Below are 19,563 nucleotides of genomic sequence, written 5' to 3' on the forward strand. Positions count from 1 at the left end.
AACCAAAACCACACACAACTATCCAAAATCTCAGAGGGTCTCACCTGTACTAAAATAAAATACCAATAACAAAAACATAATTACCATAAGCGTAGGTGCCAATAAAGAAGAAAAGGGGAAATGAAAGGTATATGAAAGAGGAGGAGCTCGAGGAGACTGAGGTACACGTAGTACATGTAGATGAGAAAAGGCAAGCAAGAAATGAGTCAAAAGGCAAGGCGAAACGTGAGAAGAGAAAAAGAGGCAACCTTCTGATTAGAAACTCATCATACAATACAAGATATTTAATAATGATTACCAAAGGAAGAGGGGCAAAAAAATTTGCACTGTACAATGTACATGTACATTATGTTACATACATGTAGAGATCAACCGATGTGTTGGCTCAGTTGGTAGAGCGTCCGTCTCACAACCGGGAGGTCGGGGGTTCAAACCCCAGCCGCGTCAGACCAAAAGACGTTACAAGATGGGAGTTGCTGCTACATGTACCCTGTTTGGCGTTCAACGACTATGGATAGAGCCTCGTCGATCTGGCGCTGCACAGCGGCTGCCGGTCCCAAGATCAATTGGGCAAAGCAAATTTTCGGAGTATTTCATTTCATGTCTATTTCGAACAATGAATAATGGATTTTCTTCATTTTCATCAAGATAGGGACTCCCTAGAAAGGGACTACATGTACATGTAACATTCAAGTAAATTTGCTTTTTCTTTTGTAGAAGATGCCAAAATCATCCAATCCATGTGGCTTTGTCCTTGGATGCTTATATTGGTGTAGATGTACATAATAAGTTTTTAGGAATAGACTTTAAATGAAAATTCAGTCTTCCATCTTTTTGGAAGGAAATTGAGGGTTGTACATTCAATTCAATTTCCATTTGAATTATTTTTGATAGAAATATTCATTCTAAATTCATTCCAAAAAGATTTGATATGAATTGATTTAGGGAATGCTTTGGCAATTTTCAAGGGGATTTCCTATGACTGCCTTTTCCACATTTATTCTTTGTTCAAAGGTTAAGTGTACATGTAATCATTGTTTATTCATAACGTTGAAATATTCATATTTTTATATATTACTCAGCCCTATAATCATTTAGTCAAACAGGCATTAATGTGTAATGAAAATGAATCAAAATAATATTAAGAGTATATGTTATTTTTCAGTGTTTCATAATACTACATGTATTCTACAACATCCCATGTGTATGTAAACAAGACAATACACATTTTATAATGACATTTCTTTTTCATGATTATCCTCACTATGAAATAAAAAATAACATCGTTATGATGTCTACAGCACTCTCATTTCATCTTGGCGGACAGCTACATGTAGTCAATTTGGATGCGTACACACACGCTCCTTATGCCCCTTGGATGTCATTTCATTTTAAGAGTGCCTGAAAATTAATCATCAAGATTAACTTCCTAACTGCCTGGTTCGGCAACAGACTGCTGGCTTTCTACTTCAAAATGTCAAACGGCCGGTCCCTCAGTATCGCACGTAATCACTGGCTATATATACATGTAAGCAACGGGCAAAACTTGAAAGGCCAAGTCTTATCATTTCATGTAATTTCATAATGATTTTAAAGATTTAAAGCAAGAATTGTATTTTGTACACTGAAAATTAGATCATAACATGTACATTGTACATTGTATGTTACAAGTCATGTGCTGTGTAACATCATGGGTTTTGTAGATTGAAGTTTAGGAAAAGATCACCAGTGGTGGCAGCAAGAGGGGGTATATATTGTAGGCACTTGTCAACCCCCCCCCCCACCCAAGTTGGAACCAGTGACCCGACCCCCTTAATTTTTGATAAAAGGTCCCCCCCCCCTGAAATTCCCGGTGCTGTCACTAAACATTTGATAATGAATTAAATGTACATGTACATGTAGTTCTTAATTACATGTATGTAGGGAAAGTTTGCAAAACAATGTATTTAAAGAATTCTATAATACTACATGTAGTGTGTAATTTTTCTCTTGTGAGTTTTTTCGTGAGCATGTACATGTGTACACTGCACTTAAAATAAAGGCTTCACACCTTCAAATAGTGAGAAACAATTCCATCAGTGATAAAGTATTGCTGAAAATTAAATATTCTGTAAAGAAAAAGATTGCTTGCAATATGGTACCCCTTTTACATGTACAGGGGAGCTCTGTTTTTAAAGGCCAAGTCCACCCCAACAAAAAGTTGATTTGAAAAAAACAGAAAAATCCAGAAAGCATAACACTGAAAATTTCATTAAAATCAGATGTAAAATATGAAAGTTATGACATTTTAAAGTTTCACTTTATTTCTGAAAGTTGAAAACAGTTTACACATCCTGGTCTGTATGCAGGTGAGGTGACCGATGACATCACTCACTCACTACATGTATATCCTTTGTATTTCATTATAGGAAATATAAAATATTCTCATTTTCTCCTCATTGTCATGTGAAAATCAGATTCCTTCTTGAACATGTAAATTACTATTGTCAGTCACGTTGGTCATAAAGGTCAAATCTATATATTGTCTAAAAATGTCTACATGTATATGATTTATATAGACATTTATAAATTCAAATATTAAAAAACAAAAGAAATAGTGAGTGAGATACCTCATTGACTATCTCATTCAAATATCACTGAGTTGTGCATACACCTGTAGAACTCTTTGGTGAAAAATAAGTGAAACTTTATCATAACTTTCACATTTTACATCCGATTTTGATGAAATTTTCAGTGTTACGCTAGTTTAATTTTACTCTGTTTATTCAAATCAACATTTTTCTGGGGTGGACTTGACCTTTAAAGGTTTACATAGTACAATGTCCTTTCAATAACTTTGGACTCTATCTTGCAGACAGGTCCCCTAAACTTTCAGACCACCTCAAAGTTCAAGAATAGCAAGTATTTTCAAATCAGGATATTCATCCTGATCTACATGTACATGTACCTTGATCAGAAAATGCCTGTATTTTTGTCAATTTGAAAGCAAAAATACTTGTAAAATTCCTTTAACTATTAAATTACCCCTATTATTTGTACATTTTACTGTAGGCCTACTACAAAGTCAAAATTACAAGAAAATTTGAGCATGATCGGTTAAGGGTTCGCATTGAGATGAAAATTTTTTTTTTAGGTATTTTTATCAAAATTGCGTTTATAATAATCTTTGGTATCTCAGGTTTCAAAGAACTTAGTTTCATGATGATTGATAATTCCGAAAGTACCGGAATAGACCATTTTATTCACAGGGGTGCTGTTTACCTCTCATCACGGACGGACATTTTTACTTAAATTAGATTCACTCTAGTTTAATGGTTTTTAAAGTTACTTTTATTTGGTTTGGATGTTCTTGCACTCTGAACAGTAATCTATTATCAATTATAAATTAATAGAAAAAAATATTAGGAAGTAATTTTTTTTGGTACATGTAGGTGTTAACATTTCCAATTTGAAATTTCCGTCCGTGATGAAAAAAAAGATGAAAATTTTTTTAATTTTTTATCAGAATGGAAATTAAAAATAAAAAGGTGTAGAGGTATCTCACTAAACACTGTACATCATTTAATTTGAACATAGCTGAGATCCATCCATTTTATCCATATCATAAACTCAATAAAAAATGATCACGGACGGACATTAATTTTATCACGGACGGACAAAGTAAATTCACTCAAATTCAATTCACTAGAGTTTTATTGTTTTCAAAGTACTCTTATTTGGTTTTGATGTTCTTGCACTCTGGACATTAATCTATCATCAAACATAAATTAGGAGAAAAATAATGTATTACAAATACATTTTTCTGGTAGATTTTGAAATTTCCATCCGTGATGAAATTGATGTCCGTCCGTTATCAGTTTTTTATTGAGTTCATGATATGGATAATATGTATGGATTTAGTTTTTTATTCATTATCAGAATAGAAACAAAATGTGTGAAGAAGTATGTCACTAGACAATGTATATCATTTTATTTGAACATAGCTAAAAAAAAATCCATACATTTTATGCATATTGTAAATCAATCAAAAATGATCACGGACGGACATTAATTTCATCATGGATGGACAAGTGAGCAATATAAGCTAATACTTGGGAAAGATCCATACATGCAAATGAGAAACTTTGCTGAGCAGATTACAAATTTAATTTTAGTTTCAATTTTCAATGAGAAATGGCACTGAAAATTATTCAGAACTCAAATGGATGGAAACTTAAACTCTTCACAATTTTGGGGATTGGGGGATTTGGGGCTAAATTGTCAGAAAAAATGGTTAAACATACATGTAATTGGAATGCAGAATTGCAGATAAAGTTGGAAAGCTACATACATGTACATGCCAAAAAAGCAGGAAATAAAAAATGGCAAGAACAAGTCCAAAACTGTAGATTTTATCAATACAAGCTTCCAGAAAGTGATGTAAAACAAGAAGAATGCATAATCTGATTTAAGCAGAAAAATCTTCAATTTTTTCCATGTATAAACCCTATGGATTCTAACAGAACATGCCACAGTCTTTAGGCTTGTGAAAAGTACAAGAATGCTTTTTTTTCAAAGTCCATTTTGGAGCTATTTTTAAGCAAATTGCTTTGTAAACTGAAAATGCATAAAGATTGCACTACATTGTTGAGAATTTTAATAAGCTTTTGATTGTTATATGATTTATCAATTTCATTTGGATTCTGTCAGGGCCTAAATACATAAGGGTTGTTGATGTTATGGGGTGTCTCCACATTAATACGGGCCAAATATGAATTTAAAGAGAGCCTCTGACAAGTGTTGTGATCATACTTGATCCAACAAACAAGCGTAAGGATCAGCAACCTGTGAATCTTTTGGATTTAGGTATTAATGGACCCCAAAAACATCTTTGTTCTTGGAAAATTAATGCCCCAAAATGTATTAACATGTATCATCATGATACATGTATATCATAAAAATACTTGTATCAACATGATCATTGATAAACCAGATGTTGATTGAGTATATGTACTAGTATTCTATAATTTGAAAAGAAGACAATGTGCATTAGGACATTCTTTACATTTGATTTTGACAAGAACTGTGTTTAAAGCAATCGTACGTCTAGATTATACTGTGCATCTGCATAGAATCAAGTTGTAGCAACTTGATTGTGCAACTAATACTGTTTATCATATTAAATAATGTACAAATCATTATAAATAGCATTTGTTCCCCCCAAAAAGTAATAAGAACTTCTTACAAGGTACTTCCAATGTATTTTAATTGTGTCCGTCCGTGATGTCCGACTGAGATGTCCGTCCGTGATGGAAAATATTTGCAATTCTCTCAGAAGTTTGATATTGATTAAGAAATCAATATGCTGAACATACATGTAGAAGCTAACATACCTGAGTGTAAGTTGCATTAACAATTATTGGTCAATGTTAAGCCGTTTAGATAGAAACATTAAAAACGTACGAAAATTCTGAAAACCACATTTCTATCATGTCCGTCCGTGATATGGCACATTTAGTGGATTCCTATGTTTGTAGGTAACCATGGCAACAAACTTTTTTCATCATTCAGCATACTTTGTCCTAACCTCCTCTATAAGAAACAAAGGAACCTTGTTCATCTTATTCCTAATTTGTTACAAGCCTTTAAAGTTTCCAAAATCTATCAAATGTCCGTCCGTGATGAACCGATCACGCTCATTTGCAGGTTTTTTCCAAGGTTCTAGGTATTCTTGCAGAGTGAAATAAAATTATGGGAATTTTCTCAGCAAGCGAGTAGTTGGGAATGAATGCTGTGGTGTTGACTGTTAATGCCCTGAGCGTGTTGCTCAACATTTCATTTTTAATGCAGAATTATTAGGTATTTTTTTTAGCCTGAACAAGTTCTTGTAAATTTAACAGATTCTGGTGATCAAGGCAGTCTGAATACACCTATTGAGCATACTGCACAAATTGTACATCAATCTATTCCACAGCCAAATTTAGCATTTCATGCGCTCTGTCTGACACTCATTCAAATCATCATGTCACAATCATGTTTAAAGAACAGTATTAGACTGCATAGCAAATTTCATGGAGATTCTTAAATTGCATGCGAAATTGCGAATTGGAGGTCGCTTACCCTGCAATCTTCATTTGGTGGAATCTGATCTGGGCCGAAGCTCTTATGGTTGTTTGCTGAACACACCAATGACACCATGCAGGGTTTCCAAAACTGCCCTGGAAGAGAGTGCAAGGTATGGATCAGTTGTCCTGTTCAGACCAAAACAAAAATCACAGTTACATACATGTATGAATAATAGGGTCTTCATTTAGCCAGCCAAAATGTCATATGAAATTAGTTTTGCTGGTCAAAAACTATCATCAGATCATTAAAGATTAATTGCGTGCTAATACTGTCCTTTCCGAGCCTCTTCAGTAGAGTCGGGTGTGGATCAGGGGAGGGGGGATCTCTTTGATTTTAGAAACCTCTTTGCCCCCCCCCCCTCCAAAGCTGCTTTATTCAATTTATTTACCATTATCTTCAATATTTTTTTGTATTTCATACTTCCCTATGATGTAATTGTTTTTTTAAATTAGAAACCGCCTTTAATGTCAGGGTGAACTTCTCTTCATAAATAAATTATCAGGAATTCAAATCAATGAAAAGTTCCTGTACATGCAGGTTGCAGGACATTCAGAAATACACCAAAGTTGACATTAAAGCAATTTTGTTGAAAATGCAGAATTTTAAGAAATAATCTGCTATTTGAGAGAACCATTTTTGGAGTTTGAAAAGGATATTGTTCATAGATGTTGGTAGAAAATGCATAGAAAATATCTGATTTTGTCTGTCTCATTTCCTGGATTAGTTTAACCATTTCCACCATAGTTGTATGACATTGAATTTTGAAGTGATTATTAAAACAGATAACAAGGTACATGTAGATTGTAAAATTTATGAAAGGTACATGTACGTGTATTGGGGTTGTGACAAAGGCTTTAATTCTTAAAGGGGAAGTTCACCCTGAAGAAAACTTTCTTGTAAAAATAGGAAAAAAAATCCGTTAAAGAGTAAGAAAGTTATTAGAGTTCAAAGTTTTGGATTTGTGACGTCATAAACGAGCAGCTGTCCCATGTGTTATGTAATACAAAATGCATAAATTTCAAATTTTGTATGGTTCCTGATGACTTAATTTCGTTTTCTTTTCATGATCGGGTGTGAAACGATTTGTCTATTGATATACAAAAGTTACAGTAAAAACCATTTTCAATTTTCTGAGAAAATGACATTTCATTGATTTTTTACCATTCGCTATGTAGGAATGCTGCTCGCATATGACGTCACAAATCAAATAATTGAAATTTTAATAACTTTGATTATTCGATGAATTTTTCTCAAACCTTCGGCAATATTTTTCATTAATTTTTCTGCTATTTTTACAATAAACTTTTTGTCAGGGTGAACTTCCCCTTTAAATGTAAAATCTGTGCTTTTATAACTTTGTGAATTTGACATTTTATGGTCAGTGACGGATCTGGCTTTTTGCTATTAAGTAGGGGTTTTACAAGTTGGTTTGACCCTGACGAGCTGCGACGTACATGTAATCCCCCCCGTAATATACCGGTACATGTATCTGCCTCTGCTCTGTGTGTGCAACTCCAGTAAACAGGGAAGCAGTGTTGTACATGTAGTTTGATCCCACACTCTTTTTTAAAATTATGTTTAGGGAGTTTGAGGTGGGGGTTAAAACCCTATTAAAAACAAACAACCCGCCCCCCCCCCCACCTTGATCCGCTGCTGGCGTTGCAGCTGATTTCAGTCACTTGTGTCACTTATCAAAACCAAGTTATATTTCAGTCAATAGGAGATACTTCACATTCATGTAATTCTACGTGCTCGCCAGGTAGGAAGTCAGAGGAACAAATTTGTTTTGGATATCGCCTGCCCCAGATTCAAAGATTGATTATAAATTGATATTTACCTTCAAGACTCTATAAAACTTCTGGTCATTTCCGTTACTCTCGCAGTAATCTTTGCACAGGTGTTTTCAAGCACCTTTTCGAATACCAGTTTTCTCACTGTAATCATTTCAGTGAAATCAAGAAGTTTTTCCCCTGCAGGAGCGAGATTAAAGAAAATCCTTGAAAGGTGGACGTAAAGTCTACATGTACAATCAGAAATATTTGTATCAAAATTTGTTTCCCTCTGTCCTGAATACAGGTAATATGAATTTGTATCAAATGATGAAATGAAATCTTTGAGGTATAATTGTTGCCTGAAGTCAATTTGTTGATAAGTGCTATCGGTGCATCAAAGCAAATTGTTGTTTTGTCTATAGGGGTTGTATTGACTATTGAACTATTATTTTTGTTTGTCTGATTTTGGGGTTGAACTATGAAATTCTTTGTGATATATATATTTTTTACTTTTTCAAGCAAAGTTTGTGATCTGAAAAGCAAAACTTTGCTGTAGTGTTTTTTTTTAAGATGTTAAGTCAGAGAAAGTTTTGACCAGTTTACTTTTTTTGCTCCAAGTCCTCAGAAAGTGATATACTCCAAGAGACAGAACAATGGTGCACAGATGTATGTATTTTATTTATTTTGCCAATACTATCACTATGATTCAATTATTTCAATTGTGAAAAATTTTGTTTTTTCTGTTTCTTGTTCTTTAGAACCCCCAAATCCAGATAATCCCCAGTACAGGCCACCACCAAGAACAAGAGAAGTGACAATAAAAGGCCAAACCATCATCCTAAAGTACTGTTTTACATGTAAGATCTTCCGTCCCCCGCGGGTCTCGCATTGTAGCATGTGTGATAACTGTGTTGGTAAGTTTAAGTCCGTTGTTTATACTCATTTCTTTGTTTTCTTTACCTGTCTGTTCTAGCATGATTTTCTTAAGTTCTAACTAGTTGAAACCACTACCTTGACTCTATTAAAAAAGTGCAAGTTATCAATCAGTGTACATGTACTTCAAAAGAAGTAGCATGAACCTCGTCAAGTTGTGATTCAGTGCACAAACTAGCAAATTTTGGTGCAGTCTGCTTTTATAAAGTAGCGAATTTGTACTTATTTGTTGCAAATTTACATTGTCTTTGTACAATGTATTTGTCATGTTCTGAATGTTTATGATACTGTACATTTACACCTGTGTCAACCTCATTATTAGATTTAATTGAGGTTTGTTGTGATTAGTCATAAGCTCAAGTCTATCAATATCATCATTCTTGGCCATGTTCATGGCCGACTGGCCGTGATCATTAGAAGAGGCCCCTTTATGTAATCCACTTTCAGTGTCCACCTGCCATTTTGCAATTCTGTTCATGTATACCTTACCCCCTATAAGATACTTAAAAGTATTACAATATTTAGCACTATATGTCATATGTGAAAACAAGTGTTTGATGTTATCATTATTGATATTTATGAAAGACTTTGCTGGACGTGCTACTAGCAGGACTATCATTTTTCTATGATTTGAAAGTAAACACACGTGTAGTATCTGAGCCTTACTTGTATTGATATATTGTGAATCAAAGTTTAAAAAAATGAATATAAGATTGTATTTTTTTCCCCAAATTTTGTTGATAGATTATTAATTGCCAGTTCGATATTACTTTTCCATTTTATTGATTTGATCTCCACCTTTTCTCCCACTTCCCCTATTCCTTTTTTTGTCTCTGCAGAAAATTTTGACCACCATTGTCCATGGGTGGGAAACTGTGTTGGCAAGAGGAATTATCGATATTTCTATCTCTTCTTAGTCTCAACGTGTATATTATCTATGTTTGTCTTTGCCTGCAATATTACAACACTTGTACTAGGTGAGTGATCATTGAGAATGACTAAATTATTATCTGAAATGTGTTTGTGATGGTACTTGTGTGGGAAATTTCCATCTGCTTGCTTTGAAAAGGGGCAATGTTCTCCATTTTATTGATCTTCAACTTCATTATCTTTTGTCCTCATTTTTTTAGTCTTTTCTCCCACCCTTCACTCTTTTGCTCTTCTCTTTCTTGCTCATCCACCTTTTTAATTTCTTCTTCATTATTCTCCTCCTCATCTTTGTTGTCGACTTGTTATTTCTTTCCGCCTTCTGCTTCTATTTCTTCTTTTTCTTGTCATCGTCGCTTTCTTCTTCTTTGTAGTCGGCCTTCTTCGTTGTTGTGTTCTCCATCACCTCTTCCTCATCATCCTCCTCTTTTTCTTCTTCTACTTCTTTTTCTCGTACTCATTCTGAATCTACTTCCTCCCTTTTCCTTCTCCTTTTCCTCCTCCTCTTCACCCCCTCCTCCCCCTTCTCCTGCTTCTTCTCTTCTTCTCATCCAGCTTATTGATATTCTTTATTTTGTCTTTGCGTCCTATTTTCCCAATATAGGACCGCAATCACTTGACTTTTTGGCATGGGGAATTTTTATTTCTCCTGATGATAATGTCCAATTACTACAATCTCATCTGCATTGTAGGAACCATTACGTGTGAAATCGCCTGGGTGATTAATTAGTCCATTTCCTGTCCGCCGACCGCTAGCTGTTTTATAATTGTGTGTCCTGTGGTATTTCTTGTTTTTATTTATCCTACAATTCTCAGTGTCTCAAATGATTTGAAAAATGTCATTGGCCATTGAATTCAGAGGCCCATATAAACACAATGCTTAGCGATGATCGTAGAACATTTCTCTACAATTGATTGCATTGACTACAATGTACAATCAATCGTGAAAATCAAGCGTATGATTAATCGCTGACCTTTGTGTTACGGTATCCAGGTCTGAGGTTTCCCGTAGGATCTGGCTTAATTGGTGTGTACACTCCTATTCAGGGAATGAGCATGGGTTTTGGGTGTATTTTCTGTATAAAAATTTCTTCTGTTTAAAAATTTGAAGGTTAATGCATTGCTTGGTTTCTCTTGTACACTGTAGATATGTACATGTATGCTCAAATCCATACTCGACCAGTGCCCTGCAGTGCGGAACGTAATTTTTTTTAATCAGCCATCAATAGCAAATTCCATGGCACCCTCCTTCAGTTAAATATTGCATTTATTTAATACCATTCATGATCTAGACACCATCAGTTTTCAGGATTACCCAATTGCAAACATGATCTTTGTCATAAAATAAATGTGTTGCCATTTGAAAGAACATATAGGGTGATTCCATACGTGTCGTACGGGACATTTAGAGAACATTTGACAGTTTTTGACAAGAAAAAACAAAAAATATTCCAGTAACTATAGGTGGTCATCAACTACTACCAGAGTGTAAGAAAAACCAAGACTTAACATGACTTGAATTCACATCCTGTATAATACAGATTAAAAATAGTAATGTGTCGTACGGACGCAGAAAAAGTGGCTTTTTTAGAAACCTCAAGTTTGTACTCAAAAGTCTGTGAGTTGGGCAGATAAATTTCATAGAAACTGAACTCAAATTGACACTCAATTACCCAAGAACAAACACATTTATAAAAGAAAGCAAAATAAACATTCATGAATAAATAAAGCAAATTATAATTTTCGAGAACATTGTGGCATACGGGACATTCAAAATGTGTCGTACGGGACATCTCTAAATTGAAGCCAAACTTTCTTACTTTATGTCACTTTGACTTCTTCAATCACATTATTTGGCTGATGATAATGATAATCCCATCAAACTAAGACATTCATTAGGTTAGAAACCGCTATTAGGTGAATATTTCTGTCAATATATCATAAACAAAATAATGTGTCGTACGGGACAATTGTGTGTCGTACAGGACACTTCTGTGTCGTACGGGACACTTGTGTGTCGTACGGGACACTTGTGTGTTGTACAGGCACTTGCGTGTTGTACTGGGCAGCCTGAATAAATAAACATGAACTTTTTATCAATCAGAAGGAGCATTATACCCCTAAATTCTTGCTTATTTATATACCTACTATTTATGGTTTCTGAATCCAAATCCTGCAATTAAATGCATTATTATATTGTGTGTCGTACGGGACATTTTTTAATAGGACAATAATTGAAAAATGAAGGGCAGTAATTAGATCCTTATGGGATAAATCGATCACCCATGGGTCAAACAAAGAGAAACTCATTTTATGAAATTGCATCATCAAAAATAAAATTGTAGGAAAAACTTTTGCATTGTCATGTGTCGTACGGGACATTGCCAAAAATAGGTTCGGAAAAATTAGGGCTGCCCCTATTATGGATCATGAAAATGTTGTAGATATTATTTGGAACCATCAATGATATATTATTCTATTGACCTGCAATATTTTCAATCTTCTCTTGCTTTGCAAATAATTGTTTCAGGTGGAATTTGTACTTGACTATTCAATGAGCAAAATTATTGAAAATTTAAAATTCCATTGTTCTCCCCCAAAAAAACTATATCTGTCTTCACTTTTGGTTAAAACTAATAATTTTCATAAAATTTAGGTATCATAGTGAAATATTACACTACTTACTGGGTATGACTTATTGAAAGCATGTTGAAATTTATGATAATTTTGAAGTTCTAGTGTGGAATCGCCCTCTAGTATCAGGGCTTTTATTTTTTTTTAGTTTTTAGATTACTCGTACAGTATCTTTGTATTTTTAATGAATTGTCAGTCTTCTCATGAATATAAACCTGCTATCATTATTATATCCTTCAATTTACAGAACACATGTTGAGTACACAAGTATTGTTTCCCCATCTTATGCAATTACCATGACAATAACATGTCCAGCGCATTATTAGACAGCACATTCATTACATGCCTGCCTGCAGTAATAAGGAGTCGCAAAACGTCCTGACGTCAGACATGACGTATGGGAAGACCATAATACTTGATTAGAGTTGTAACATTACACCAAACTTTGTAAAAATGAGATGTTTTTGTCTATTTTCAGTCATGCTGAAATAAACAATCATAATGGCTACAAGCATGCATGAAGAAATTTGTCCTGTTCTGTCAGCAGTTTCCATTTTTCAATTTAATCTGCAAAAGTATAACCAGTTCATTTCTGTCTTAGAATTTTAAACTTCTATTGGCAAAGAGAAAGAAAAATTGATGAATGGAAAAAGTGAGCACCTCTGGAGAGTTGATAATAACATCAGAGATACTTATCCTATAGAATTTCAATTTTCAAAATCACTGTACTGAACTATGGCTATATGTACTTAAATAGTCTACGGGCACAGACTTAGATTGATGCATTATCAACAACTGAGTCTTGGAAAGAGCATAGTACAAATTCTAACAAGTTACATATAAAGTCAAACATCAAATTATTCCTTTATAAAGCCTTAGAAAGGAAAACAAAATCTGACCACTTTTTTCGACAAAACTGATGCTTGTAGCTTCCATTTGGAGCTCCATTAGTTTTTTTTAATCTATTTTTTATTGCTTTATACTTATTATACTCCTCCTATAGATAGTCATAGTCAGCAGTTTTTATTGGTGATTTATTGTATATGTATTAAAAAGCTACTGACAAAGATCATTGTTTCTGATTGGCTCAGATCAAACTTGTCAATGAAAACCACTGGTAAAGTGCTTCATGAAACATCCCCCTGACCTATATATACCATTTGCCTGTTTTTGCTCTTCGCTGCGAAAGCTTGAGCTGTATTGCGTTATCTCATCAATAATAAGGCTTTCATTGAATATTTCATTTTCCAAGAATGGAATATCAGCTGTTGATAGCCCCAAGTGTTTTGATTCACTTAACTTTAACTCAGAGTTAATGCCTTATAGGGGCTTTCACACCCATGCAGTAGCAAAAAATACCTTGTATTTTACCAGCATGACAGCAAATCAATTGTAACATCCCCCAAGAAATACTTGCAAATACAGTGCATGTCAATAAAAACCTGACAGTTTTGAAAAGTCTGTCAAAATTTTGTTTGAAATTATGATGTCTATTTAGATGCTTTTAAATCTTTCAAATGATATATTAGAAAAACAAGTACAGTTCATGCTTGAGCGAACACTAAACGTTTTTGTCAGGGGTTCAAAAAAGGCTTACGCCAAAACGGCTGAAAATGATAATATATTGATCATCAGACTTCTACCTAATAAGCAGCCTCTTCTTTTCATACATTTTCATTTTTTTTGTCATGACTTTTGAATTATGCTGTCAAAACTCGTTTACAGAGCTACACGAAAGCTACATGTATTGACTTACTTGAGCCAGGGAAGGAATAAATTTTTATTCTTAGGGGCTGTTTTTTCCATATTGGGGCGATGGCTGAATTTTGGGGTATTTCGTTAATTTCAAGGGGTACTTTTCTCCCAACGAGTACATTGTAATGCTCTGTGAGCATACATGTATTTCATTATTCTGATGTATGTAGAATATTGATTATCTAAATTTTCTTTAAAGGGCAGATATTGCGGCAACTTTAGAAAAGATGGTCACCCCAAAGCATTCCATTTTGCAAATTTTAGGGTGATTTTGGGTGTCATGAGGGCAAAATCGCCCGTCGCACTCATGAGGGCGAAATCGATGTCACCCTCATGCGAAATCACCTGTCTCCCTCATATTTTCCCTGCACTGACCAAATTATTGTGTGATTTATCTTTTAGTATTGATTATTGTATTGAGGGAGAGTGGAAATACTCTCATTTATTTCTTTCAATAATATATACATGTAAAAACATACAAATATCATACATTATTTTGAACATAAATATACAAATATAATCATGAAACATTAAGATGAGATTTAAAAAAAAATAATGAAAGAAAAAGGTATCCCAAAAAGCCTCAAAGGCTTGAAAAAAGGGAAACCAAGAATGAAACATAAGTTTAAGAATGATTATAGAAAATGATTTACAAAAGAACAGAGTACTGGAATGTTACAACAGTAACATTAACATAGAAAAAATAAGAATTTCGTCATCCCAAGCTAAGAGATTTAAGTTGCCAATGGGGAGAGCTTGTAATTTTTTTTTACATCATTGTATTTGTGCAACAAAGATTTAATATGGTGCCTTTGAAAGGCATGAATCCCTTTGTCAAGGGGACATTGATTCCTTGAACAAGTTAAATTGTGTGCATGACAGGGCAATATTAGCAGGAAAGGATTCATGTTTTTCAAAGGCACCATAACCTTTGTAGCACAAATGGAATGATTTTAATAAATTACAAGCTCTCCTATTAACAAAGCAAATCCCCTTTACAGGGTTAACAATTTTATAAAGGAATGTTCAGTAGTAGAAGATATCATATAAAAAAATGATATTTTAAGTATTAAAAATCAAGTTTTGTTAATGAATTTTGACAGAACAATTCTGCTGATTAGCAAGAAGTATGATGATCGATATATTTTCTCATCTGCCATTTTGGGGCTAACCTTTTTTAAACCCCTTACAAAAATGTTCCGTGTTCGCCCAAGCATGAACGAAACTTATTTTTCTAATGGCATTTGAAAGATAAGACTTCAGCATTAACTTCAAAATAGAGACATTATGATTTCAAATAAAATCTTGATAGACTTTTCAAAACTGGCTTTTTTTATTGATACAGACTGTATAGGTACCTGTGATATTCCTAGGCCTTTTGATGGGATTTATAGATGAATATATGCACCTGTATCATTTGCTATGAAAATAATGATAATGATATAACATTTATATAGCACTCAGTACATTGTTTCGAAGCCCTGCGTACTATTAACAGACCTTTAGCATGGCCATCCAGATCTGGCGTTCAAGCAACTCAAGGAATTCCTTCCTAACAGGATCTACTACAAAAATAATAATCTCGATGCAAAATGTAGATTCACAATTTGCCAAATGATGCCATGCGATTTGAACTGTGGACCTTGTGGTTGAGACTTCTTCACTGAGCAAAAGCACTTCTTCAGGAACACACCTCATAGCCAAAAGAACTGTACCTGATCCATTAGGCAGGTTTGCAGAAAGAGATATTGAGGTGTGAACATGTCCTTGGTATATTCTGTGATCTTGTAGGAGTGAAAGCGCCTTTTGAGACTCCAATACTACTTCGAAAGATGATATCTGTTTTTACAGGTTTCTCGAAGCTTGCCTTTGGTCATATCTGTCGGTTTTTGCAGGTGTAACTGCTTGCCTTTTGAATAGATATCTCTGATCAAACACGCACACTCTCTCTCTTTCTCTCTCTCTCTTCAGTCTCTTGTTGATCTTATGCATTTGTTTGTGTTATTTCAATATTCTAATATTTTTTAAATATTTTATAGTTATTCTTTATTTCGTTTTTTTTTTAATACGTTTTTTCTGGTTCAAACTTGTCTCTTGAATATTGATTTTTTTTCTCTGCACTGATCAATGAATTTGAAGCCAACCCTAGCATCTCTGTTTTGAAGCTCGTTCTTTGAACATGTACTTTATGACTTTGTTATTTGATCTAGATTGTGATGATGATCCCTTGAAAGCTATACTAGTTTGTAGAAAACATGTACTTGTTTTCCTTTATCAAGGTCATTTAGAATGTGATAGCTCAAGAAAGTAGTCGCCTGTTCAAATTTTTTTTTTTTATTTTCCGGGAGCTCAGATAACACTCATCAGCTTACTAGTCATATTGCTTTTATACACTTGTTTATAATGCAGTATTTTTTACAGGGTATTCCAATAATCAGGATTTGTTTGTGTATTAAAGGAGAATGAAACCATTGGAACAAGATAGCTTGTGTGAAAACAGAAAAATCAAAGAAACAGATCAACGAAAGTTTGAGAAAAATCGGACAAATAATGAGAAAGTTATGAGCATTTGAATATTGCAATCACTAATGCTATGGAGATAGCAAATTGGCAATGCGACAAAGATGTGTGATGTCACTTGTGAACAACTCTCCCCATTACTCTAGTATATATTTCACTAGAATTGCCTCTTTTATCACATCTATCCATAAATCATGTGTTCTGTCTACATGAGGGCATGTAATGCATATTTTTCAAGAATACATCATGGATAAAGAGTTTGTATCATCATAAGAAAAAACAAAAAGGGACATTTTGAGGGTAATTTATAGTCCACCAAAGGGAAAGTTGTTCATCAGTGACATCACACATCCTTGTCGCACTGCCAATGTGAGGATCTCCATAGCATTAGTGATTGCAATATTCAAATGCTCATACCTTTCTCATTATTTGTCCAATTTTTCTCAAACTTTCTTTATTCTTATTCTTTGATTTTTCTGTTTCTACACAAGCCTATTTGTTCCAAAGCTTTCATTCCCTTTAAATACAAAATTCAGATATTGCAGTTTTTGTCTCGCCTGCATAACAGAGCGAGACTATAGGCGGCGACAGCGACTATGTTATTCATAGATCTTTTCAATAATTCTATCCAAGGTGGAAGGTATGACATTTTAAAGTTTGGCTTATGTTTCACAAAACAGCTATATGCACAACTCATTGATATGCAAACAAGAGAGTCAATAATGTCACTATTTCTTTTTTTATTGTTTAAATTATAAAATATTTCAAATTTTACAATTTTTACAATAATGACCAACTTGACTGAACCAAAAATATTAAAACAATGGTAGTTCAACATATTCATGGAGGAAGAAATCTTTATTTCTTATGATAATGAGGAGAGAATTTAAATATGTCATATTCCATATAATGAAATACAAATAGAAATAGTGAGTGACTAACGTCATCAGTCCCTTCATTTGCATACCGACCATGATGTGCATAACTGTTTTGTGAAATCACGCGAAACTTTAAAATGTCATAACTTTAACCTTGGCTAGAATGATTGAAAAGATCTAAGAATAATTTCGATTTAATTTTCAGCATTACACTATTTATATTTTTCTCTTTTTACCCAATTTAACTTTTTTGTTGGGGTTGGATGACTTGTCCTTTATCAGATGTAATTTTCTATAATGAGCTTAAAAATCACTTCTGTGAAATAATTACAGGAGCACCTAACTTTAACCTATTAAAAACCTAAACCTGAAACATAATTTCATATGTCTGATTCTGAATAGATTTTAACATTCAAAATTCTTGCAGAAACTTCAATCTCAACCAAATGATAATGTAGACATTAAATCAATAGCTCCCAACATGACAGAATTCACCTCTCAGAAAAAAATTAAAGTCTGTCATGATGAGTAGATGACATGAGCAATTAACTTGAAGTTCATGTAAAGATTACCCCATCTCGATGTCAGTTGAAAAGTGAACATCTTGTTAAAAATTCAAAATATTTCATTAGAGTTTTATTCTTAACGGCAGTGCATATTAAAAGGGAAAACTAAGCAGTTCCTTTCATTTGTTTCTTGTTTTTGTTTTTTTTTGCCTCTGGGATGTAATGTACCTTGGATAGAGTGATTGAAAAGAACTATGGATAACATGTTTTTATCAAAAGAAGATCTTTCTTCTTCAAGGCATAGAAGTCAGTTCCCCATCATCCCAAGTTTACCAATCTTGTGGCTTGGTTAGCCCTCTTTAGATGTATTAAGACCGACTCGATCACCTAAGTTAACATAACCGTCACTCCCCGAGTCCCCAAATGCTATTTCTTCCGCTTTTGAGAAAGTAATTTTTGGCAAAGTATCTGCTCAAAGGGGGAGGCATTAAATTCATGCCGTGCTATATGCAAAAGTATGTACGATATTATACTTTATTCTATATTGCTGCACATCCATGTCTTGTTTTGCACCATTTATTTGAATTTTTGAATATCTCTGAAGTTTCTTAATCAAAAGGAAGCGCTTAATATGAGCGAAATTACACAATATTTATTTCCAAATTAAATCACAGAGGTTTCCATACTTCGCGAGCATGGGAAAGGAAACGTCCCTCTTCTAGCTTGCATCATCCCTTTCACATTTTGAGTTCGTTTTTCTTCGTAATCGAGATCTGAGAAATGACAAATTTAGAACAAGTTTCAGGGAATTTTTTTATATTCGAGGGAAGGAATATAGCGCCTATTTCCTACCTGTATATACCCGTCTTCTACTCTGTTTGCGACATGAGTTAAAGAAATTTAATATGGATACACTTTTTACAATCAAATCTGATTTGACCAAGGTAGGCTCAATCATTTCTGTTCTCTATTTTTATAAAACTTAAATTTTTAAGCTTCTACGCTTTGCGCGGTAAGAGGAATTACATGTATTTCAACTTCTTCAGTCTTTTCCCATTTTTGGGGCACTCATAATTTCTTTCGAAAACAATTTTGTTTTAATCATAGCAAGTCAATAATAGAGTTGATAAGGGTACTAGAGACACAAGATATGCCTTCTTTTGATTTGAATTTGATGAGATATCAAAATCATGGTGCTCTCCCCTACACAGAAATTTCAAGCTTGCGGCAAGCGTGCGACTAGCTTGCGCAAGCTTGCGGCATGCTAGTAACTAGCATGCGGCTAGCTTAATAAGCGTGTAATATGCGTGCAGAGTAATAGTTAAGCGATCTTTTAGCGAGCAGGGACTGTTCGCTATCATGCACTCGCTTATTAAGAGAGCGCCCTGCTAGTCGCATGCTAGTTACTAGCAAGCAGCACGCTTAAATTTCTGTAGGGGCTGTAAAGGGAAGAGGGGGGAAACTCCCCCTTCCTGCACCCTCCCCCCTTGGGAGTGCGCTTCGCGTGCCCTGTTAGTGTTGGCACCTTTCGTG

At 34.2% G+C, this 19,563-nt stretch overlaps 1 protein-coding gene across 1 annotated transcript in view; it reads left to right on the top strand.

The window, feature by feature from the left end:
* LOC121413698 (palmitoyltransferase ZDHHC9-like) overlaps positions 1-19,563 on the top strand; it is a 53,815-nt gene that overhangs the window by 9,730 nt on the left and 24,522 nt on the right. Inside the window, exons 4-5 of the mRNA XM_041606623.1 lie at positions 8,636-8,791; positions 9,650-9,787. Of these exons, the coding sequence (XP_041462557.1) occupies positions 8,636-8,791; positions 9,650-9,787 (294 nt within the window). The remainder of the gene's footprint in view (positions 1-8,635; positions 8,792-9,649; positions 9,788-19,563) is intronic.

Source organism: Lytechinus variegatus, chromosome 4, assembly GCF_018143015.1.
Source record: "Lytechinus variegatus isolate NC3 chromosome 4, Lvar_3.0, whole genome shotgun sequence".
Lineage (NCBI taxonomy): Eukaryota > Metazoa > Echinodermata > Echinoidea > Temnopleuroida > Toxopneustidae > Lytechinus > Lytechinus variegatus.